At 35.2% G+C, this 9,226-nt stretch overlaps 1 protein-coding gene across 6 annotated transcripts; it reads right to left on the minus strand.

Annotated features, from left to right (window-relative positions):
* Positions 1-390: 390 nt before the first annotated feature.
* Positions 391-9,218, minus strand: LOC114355290 (NADH-cytochrome b5 reductase 2). 6 transcript variants are annotated; one of them, XM_028308067.1, is made up of 7 exons: positions 9,034-9,218; positions 7,761-7,974; positions 7,349-7,467; positions 7,054-7,258; positions 4,404-4,598; positions 1,926-2,100; positions 391-677 (listed from the first exon to the last, which is right to left on the minus strand). In XM_028308067.1, the coding sequence occupies exons 1-6, from the start codon at positions 9,058-9,060 to the stop codon at positions 1,928-1,930; spliced, it is 933 nt and encodes a 310-aa protein (XP_028163868.1). In that variant the 5' UTR covers positions 9,061-9,218; the 3' UTR covers positions 391-677; positions 1,926-1,927. The 6 variants fall into 6 exon arrangements, with proteins under 6 accessions (XP_028163868.1, XP_028163866.1, XP_028163863.1 ...); XM_028308065.1 differs by lacking the exon at positions 9,034-9,218 and adding an exon at positions 8,799-8,889; XM_028308062.1 differs by lacking the exon at positions 9,034-9,218 and adding an exon at positions 8,472-8,760.
* Positions 9,219-9,226: the final 8 nt, after the last annotated feature.

Consider the following 9,226-nt stretch of genomic DNA (forward strand, 5'->3'; position numbering starts at 1 on the left):
AGCCCCAATGGCCGTTACTTGTAGAAGTTAAAACTTTTAACATTGAACATGCCACGATTATTCTGGTAAAAAAAATTCCGGGAATAACGATTCAATATCCATAGTGCTTTTGGTAAATCAGCCAGTTTCAAAGATAAAATTCTGAAAAAAAAATCACAAGGTGTATAGGGACCCCCAGATTACGAAAATCGCTTAATCGGAAAACTGCTGCTATGGCTATAGCGGCTTTATTCCAGGCACCCATCGAAGTGTATAAACACAGGTCTACTATATAAAAATAAGTCGGGTTTTCCTCCGCACGAACCGATTTCCACGGTTTTGCATTCGAAAGGTCTCAGGCTCCGTGAGGTTTATAGCAAAGAAAATTCGGGAAAAGGGGGTAAAACGGGATCCACGCGTACGAAGTCGCGGGCGGCCGCTAGTTTAGTATGGAAATGTCATTTTAATCCAGAGTTCATCCTAGGCGTAACTTTTTATTATTATGGGGATAAGTGTATAAACACAGGTTTCATTTTTATGCAGTTTTTCCGCAATAACGAAGTGATTTATGAATTCAAATCAATTTTCAAACGTTTTATTTTAATTTTGAACCGTTCCATAATACGGGCCTATGTTTATTCTATTGACTGGGACTTCTGTACTGTGATGTTAAACTCAGTTTCTACATACAATAATAAAGGGTATTATAAAACGAGCGACTAAAAAAATACTTTGCGACTGATGATGGCATACTGTTTTAATACCTTGAGCGGTATGAATTTTAGTAAGCGAAAAATTTACCAAACTAACGACGAATATTGATCAATAATAAAATCCAGAACGAGCTTACAAAATGTGGGTTTTGATTATTACATTTCAGACATAAAAATACTATCCGGGCAACTAAATTACTAAGTGAGCGACTGGAAATACAGAGAGGGCAACTTTAATATGAAGATACATTAGATTTTTCTAATTGAAGTTTTACTGAACGAACTACAAAAAAGTTAATTCTAAGCAAAGTTTTGTGAGCTGCTTTGTTAATGATTATTGGTTACTGATATTATATTTGAGGTCTCATGTTTTTTTATTTTGATACGCTTTATTAATGAAAACTACAGATTGTTACAGCGCGCGAATTCGAATGGGGGCGGGGCGACTGTCCCGAATTTTTAACAAAATATGTATGCAAACACGTTTTGGGTCTAGCAATTCGGCTCAAACTAACAACACCGCCACTGGAAGCAAAACTGATACCTATTCGACAAAAAAGAAAACGAGGCCCGCTAAGTCCAAGCCAGCACTTATCATACAGTGACGATGAGTAGGTAGAGCTCCTCAATCCTCATAGGTAGGTACCAATGAACCTTATTAATAAGATTACTTTTTTTTGGGTTGACAGAAGCGACTTATTTAATTTTGTTTTTTTTTTGTTGATTCGATTTAAGAAAATACAAATTTATTTCATTTTTCGTAATACATTGTTTCATTTGATTACCTACCCTTAAATTTTAATAATTTATTTTTTTCGCTACTAGAATAGTGTTCCGTCAAATATTTATTTCATAAGATCATTTTTTATTTAAATGTGGGCTCATAATACGCTGCTCATATAATAGTATTTTTCAAAGTAGTTTTTGCATTCGAAACACTTCATTAAAGTTCAAAATAACCGCTCAGTATAAAAAAACCATTTGCCAAATGTTGAAAAAAATGCAGGACCTAACGTTGACCCTCAATCAAAATAGGTCGCTCAAATTTATATTATGAAGCTTCTCATTTTGTATTTTAAGGAACTCAATTTTTTTTTGTAAGTTGCTATTCTTTTGATTTTTCGTCACTCGCACTCAGTCGCTCACTTAGTAATTCTTTAGCCCACATTAATTATTTTAGACACTTACAACATAAATTTACAGTCACTCGTTTAAATACTACCCCAATAATAACCTTAGTAGGCGAAGCGAAGGTCTTCTGAGTAACCTAGTTTCTCCAGCGCCGGGTTACAGGCGAAGTTGATCATCGGTGGTGGCCCACACATGAGTGTGATGACGTCATTGCTCGGAGGGAAGAGGTGGTCGCGGATCATTTCATCGTTGATGAAACCGGTGCTGTATGTCCATCCTGTAAGTAAAAGGTAGGTATGGAATACGAATACTGAATGTTAGAATAGATTAAATACAGTGGAATATTCGACATAGATTTTAGATAAAGAGAAATATGAATTTTATTGTAGTTTTAGGAGCGATTTTGCAATGTAAAATTAGTCTCTGTATATAAGGATAATAATTCATAATGGTTAGCAGTGCTGTGGTTAACGAGTCATAAAATTAAGGTAGGTACTAGTTTCATTTTAATTATATACTGAAAATGTTTGTCATTGATTTACATTTTTAAGTGACCCTTTTGTTATCAAATGTCTTTGTTTCGAAAAGATTTCGCAAACTATTTAAACAATGTACATTAATTCACATAAAAAGTAACCTAATGACGTAAAACTGTAATTAACATGCAGATTAGTGAATTTTTAACTAACGTCGAAAGACAACCGATGAACTATAGCTAGACCAGCTAACCAGATAGAAGCCATTTATTGTGTTCGATCTACATAGTGCTCTTTACTTTACCTGGTTGTAATGAGTTAATTGTCAGTTGTGTTTTGGACTGTACCAGAAGAGCGAAGAAAAAACAACAAATGAATGACGTTGGAATTTTGTTTTCTAAAAGACGATATCATGTTCGGTATAGTGATCTGAGTTTTTGCCAACCTGTCCCTCAAGATCTGTGTAAAAATAATTAATTATTTATTTGTTCTACGCTTTAGCTTTACGTCCGCCATTAAAGATACTGTAACCCACGTTACAGCGTAAGGTGACCTCGTGTCATAGTATTGAATACGTAGGCGTCTTATCTGTGCGCTTTTCATTATGTAACTACTTATAGATAAATATTATCGATTGGTTAGAACATTATGTGATAGCATTTACATTTATAACTTGTATGCAGTACAGAATCACGTAGTTTTTATAACATTGATTGACTGATAGATATTTTGAATGGCATTTAATATCATTATAATTGGTCTGTGCGTGGCAAGATAGTAACACACTTGCAGCTGAAAGATAGTAAAGATATAAATGATAATAATTAAACATGGTTTCGGTTGGTATCAAATGTATATCAAAACGAATTCAATTTAAGTTTCTAAATACCAACGCTAATGAGCGTTTTCGCGATTAAAAAATCCGCCAGATGGTAATATGTAGACGGGAGGTCCAAATGCTGCGTGATTGGTGGATTTTGACATATCTGTCAATGTCATGTCAAAAATAACCAATCATGCAGCATTTGGACCTCGCGTCTACGTTTTGCCATATGGCGGATTTTTCAATCGCGAAAACCCTCATTGCACTAAATGAGATTCGAACCCGCAATGGACGATGACATTGTAGTTTGGTACCTACGCAAAATATCAGGCCAGGCGAACGTCGATACCCAAGATTACTAAAGAGTTTTGTTTAAATAAGTAACTCTTAATGCTACTCAGCAGCTGCGACAGTACAAATCACTGGCCCGACGACCTAATGAGAATCACATGGATTTACGGTACGAGTATAAATACAGCAGGGTTACTCCGACACCCTGTATACGTAATTTCGGGTCTATCTGTCACTATCGTTCATGCCGGGTATCTCGCTTTGCGTGAGAGGGATAGCAACATTCGAAATTTTGGTTAATGTTTTTCGGATTTCCCGCAGATTCTTTAACAGCGTTCGTACTAGAGGTTTTAGGCTGGGTTTCACCATCTTACTTTAACGTCAATTGTTATAGTTATAGTTACGGCACAGAATAATAATAAGTACTACGTACAGAAGTTTTACTTCGCGAAGGTATTTAAAAAAATGTATGCTCAATGTCAATAACAATATGGTGTAATTTAGCTTGTCTCAAGAGACAAGCAAGTTTGTCAGAAGTTTTGTTGACAAACGTCAGTGATCGGTACTGCGCCGAAGCTATAGGGCTGACTTCGGTAAAATGATGTGACGTGTGGTGCCAATCTGCAGAAAATGGCGGAGGAAATACATGATTTAGCATGAATTATCATGAATAATATTAACTACTTATTTACCTCTCAGTGTCTTGAGGCAACTTAAAAAAGTACATTCTGTGTTTTTATTATTATTTAGGCAGTTAAATACTGCACAGTATTTAGTACACCATTTTCTTTATTTTTTTCCATCATACACAAGAATACGCGTGCGTGAGTCAATGTTCGCTCGTATGTGAGGCCTTGTCGAATAGTACTCTTGTAGGGGGCAATCGTGCGTGTTTTGTTTTCGATGTAAACTCGCGGAGATGAACAGGCCTGGTTATGGTCAAAATTAGGTGGTGCAACTCAACTTTAAACTCCAACTTCAGAAACTCACCTTCACTAGGCCTGTCTACTGTGTACCACAATTTGAACTGGTCCGGGTGGTCTTTCTGGTACATCTCCAGTTCGTTCCTCAGCAGGATATCTTCCTGCGTCTGGTTGGCGAAGAGCAGCCGCAGTTGGGTGCGGTCGTTGACGTCTCGGCAGATGTGCCGGATCAGTTGGAGCATTGGCGCAATGCCAGTGCCACCTGTAAATACAAATAGTCACAAAATATTAGTGATATTGTAAAGGCGAAGGTGAGTCGGTCTGTTTGTCACCATTTCACGTTCCATAACCCTTTAACTGGTATAGAAAAAAATACTTTACATTACTTTTGTACCTTATGATTTCTCAATAAGGTTCAAAATATGGTGGCAACAATTCTGCCACTACCAGGTAAAGGTTTAAGTCTAAGGCAAGTTGCACCACCTTACTTTAACCACTGTAACTGTAAACTATAACCATAACCGGTGTTTTTTGTATGGAGTTTGACATACTTTTGACGGTTGTTATAAGTTAAAGCAAGATGGTGCAACCCAGCCTAAGATTACAGCAAGTAAAAAAAAAATGTTTCTGGTCTTTAAGAAAAGGCAATAACGTTAAAAATATGGTGAGATCTATATTTCTTCTGTCTTTTATGGGTTTAAAGCACTGATATTTAGATGACATATTTATAGAGACTTAGCTAAAAACAAACAATTTTCTTATCCCTGTTTTCGGAGGCGCGCGTTTAAGTATTTCTGTGATAGAAATTCTCGCGGGCGAAGCGGCGGGCAAAAGGTAGTCGGCAATAAAGTAATGATTGATGACCAAATGGTCAACTGACTCATTCAGAACACCTGTCTAGTCTAGTCTTGGATTAGGGTTGCATTGTTCAGTCGTGTAAACATGTCTAACGGATATTCTATTGCAGTTAGTAAATATCACATTTAAATATGTGCTACAATCAATCTGAGTTACAATGGTATAATCAGCAGCACAAATAGCACCTTTTTATTACAACTACATAGATGCTGCAGTTTAGCTTGATATTATGCTGTCGTCTGTAAAAGATCAAAATAGACTGTGCATCATTAGATTTAATTTTGGTATTATGTGACTACACTACGTGACTTATGGTTCGCAAGCTGTATTGTTTCTACTACTTATCAAATGCTAGTGGAACATTCAGCCTTTGTAAATATCAAAGTTTAATGACATTAGCACTTGGTTTATCAGTTTGTTAACACTAAAGATAGACACTTTCATTGTCTTCTATCAGTGTTAAGAATTAGGATAAATGTATTATTTGATCGACAAATGTCTATAAGTTTTATTTTATATAATTATAATTTAAATAATAATTATTATTTGAATAATAATTTCATTACATATTTATGTTGTTTTTTTAGGTATTCACTTATTTTTTACTTATCAAAAAACTAGCACTAAGGCTGGTTTTAGAGTCAAGCTGACGCACGTTGACCGTCAGCGCTGACGCCGTTGACAGCCGAAATGTATGAAGCGTCAGCGCCGACGATCAGCGAGCGGTCAGCGCGATTCTAAAACCCGCCTAATCTTGATAGTGCTACAGACAATAGTGATCGGAAAAACCAGTGCTATCTAAAATAAGCCTATGCCATAATATTTTATATCATAATCTTAAAAAATAAAGTCTTTAATAGTGTTTAAGTACTAAAAATAACAATCAAGTTAGCTAGAGTTTCTTTCAAATAGATAACCAAGTGATTAAATGGTGATTATTTTTGCTCTAATCCTTATCTGTGTTTTTGGTAGGCTACTTATGTATAAATTAAAATTACAAACAGATTGCTTAAAAGAACCAAAGATCGAACGAAGCGACCAAAGAAGGTAGCTAAAATACCTTTGTACCAATAGATCTAATTTGAACTTTGGACTATTACCATGTGGTTTTAGGCTGGGTTTATGTGGGCTGGGCAGTTTGACAAAGACTGACTCATAATTATCGTTTCTTGTGAAAATATAAAGACTATTATTTAGATAATATTATTATCACTTTTTTTTTTCAAATATTAACATCCAGGTCCAAAACCGACGCATGTACGGCACGGACAGTAGTTACATATTTTGTTTGTAGATCGAATTTTGTTGAATAATGCTAGGTTAACTACCTTGGCACACTTAAATTAACAATACCTACATACTTAAAAATTTTTTATAATGCTGAATTATTAATCTTTTAAAGAGAAATAATATAAAAATAAATACATTAGATAAAAATGTGGTGCTTAATAAACGTGCACAACCGTATTTTGAGCTCTAAAAATTGATTCATAGAACTGAAGATTAAAGAAATATTCAGGGAAAAATTGCTAGTCATTTAAACTACTCATGTAGAGTTGTGCTAGTCATACTGTCTGGTTAGTCAGTTCTTAATCAAACATTTGGATAATAAAACCATATTAATTAAGATCTCTATGAACATTTTGTTAACATAATATTTCGTCAGGTAGCCCATTTGGGTCAGCATGGAAAGTGTAGATTAAATCTTCCATTTGCCTCAGGTAGGTAAATAATTAGAGGAACTAAATGACATGATGATGACATCCAGCTGGATCATCTGATAGGGGTAGGCAGGCATTTAAGAACCAAATGTGGTTTCAATCAGGTTAAGATTAGAAATATTAATATGGATTTTGTACCTGCAATCATGTTCATTTGCTTTGCAACAACTTTGATTGGTGGGTCTTTCCTCATCTTTTTGATCATGAATGTTCCATTTCCTGCATACTGAAGCCTGCCCGATGGTCCTCGAACATCAATAGTGTCCCCAAGCTTCATGTTGTTCAAGTGTTGAGACATTTTGCCTCCATCAGGGAATTTTGGATGAACGTTTTTGAAGTACACCTAAAGTAATAGGAAAATCATAAATGCTGGTACCTACTTATAAATAAACATATCAAATAAATAATGTGTAGTGTACTTTAACATAAATACCTTAATAACCAAATCAACATAGCCCTTCTCTTCATCACTTGATACTGGAGTGTATGCTCTGATTACAAGATCATCATCAATCTTAGCCGATAAGTGGATATGTTGACCAATGGGCAGTCCTGAAAATAAGATGAGGTTAAAATAATTTTATTTAAGTTGCAGGATTAGTCTACGGCTGAGTTGACCGTAACTATAACCGGTGTTTTTTGTATGGAGTTTGAGATATTTTTAACATTTGTCAAAGTTAAAGTAAGATGGCGCAACCCAGCCAAACTGTATGAAATTCAAATTTAGAACTTGTGTCAATCAATAATCAAAACACAATTAAACAGTCAACAAATTGTTAACTGTTCTGTAGTTTAGTTTGTCTATGATCAATTAACAAAACTTCAAGCAAAATCACAAGACTTACCTAAAACATGATCATGACTCGGTAGTCCAAACCGGAATCTCCTTGTGTCATGGCTGATTTCCTCCCTCTCAATTAAAGGCAGGGCATATTTCACATTTGGGTCCACAAGAGCGACAAGCTTCTTCGGCTTTTTACTCTTCCTGCCCCATAAGCAGTTGGCAACAACCGTCACAAGGACTATTGCTGACCCAACGCCTACAACTAATGGCAAGACCTGCAATTAAATTAAAAATAAAATAATGATGCAACATTAATGACCATTCTGAAATTATTGACACTTGTTCCTGAATTATTATGACTGTAACCATATTATACCTACACTGTTCAACAATTTCATTTACCTAATGTTATTTGTATGAGGAAATATTCAAATTACCTACATGTTCATTTAAATTACATGACTTTGAAAATTTTTACGAATTTTATCTAGGTAGGATTTAGCAGAGTAACATTGACACCAACTCAATGTCAATAATAAATTTAAACAAAACACTCTAGAACTGCTAGAACTATGGTTAATAAGTTGGTTGGGTATTAGGCATAAAATGTGAGTGGCTACCTAATTAAAAAGGTTTTTATAGTAAAATTGACAAGTAAACTTTAGTTCTAGGCATTTAATCAAAGCAGACACCACAAAATTAAACTAAGCTGGAGGCTCCAGTGGCAAGTAAATGTTTCAAGGTAATTTAAAACAAAACAAAAAATACATACTGGTACTCTCTCCAGAAACTCGGACACAGCAAATTGTAAATTACTCATGATATAACTTAAAAGTAACCTTTGGAGCTACGTAATTACAGGCAGTGTTGTTCGACTTACACGACCGACCGCGTAAAACAGCGATGGACCAATGCAAGCACACAAATGTACGACACCTTGAACTTGTTATCTCGCATAAATCAAGCGCTTCGTTGATGGTACACACTATTTAAGCGTAAACGTTGCACAATGAAAACGATCACAAACCGCAAGCGGCAAAATTGATTGATAGTGAATTAATTGACAGCACGACACGCTTTGTAGCGGAACTGTACAAACCAACGAGGAGGACGAGCTCTCAACCATCATGCTGCCTTACCAATAGTTTACAAGAGAATAAACTCAATGCATTACAAATATCACGGAACTACCTATCTAATAGATTAGATACAGCCGATAAATAAATAATATCATCAAAAATCTAGTAATAATCCCTCGATTTATGTTTGAACGATTGTTTTAGTGATAAAAACATAACCTCTAAATGTATTTTAGACAAAATTAATTTACTTACTATTTTAGAGTTAAGTGTCAGCGGCATTTTATTTCTTTAAGTTTCTTACACAATCAGGTACACATAAATTTGAACTGTAGGTGATTTAATTTAATTTAAAATGGAAAGATTTTCCTCAAGCACTAACGAACATTCACCTCGGCTTAGTCAGCTGATTACGACTACACAGACGCAACTACGCAAGTGAAGTGAG

Source organism: Ostrinia furnacalis, unplaced genomic scaffold (genome assembly GCF_004193835.3).
Source record: "Ostrinia furnacalis isolate ACB-3 unplaced genomic scaffold, ASM419383v2 OfSCF2378, whole genome shotgun sequence".
Taxonomy (NCBI): domain Eukaryota; kingdom Metazoa; phylum Arthropoda; class Insecta; order Lepidoptera; family Crambidae; genus Ostrinia; species Ostrinia furnacalis.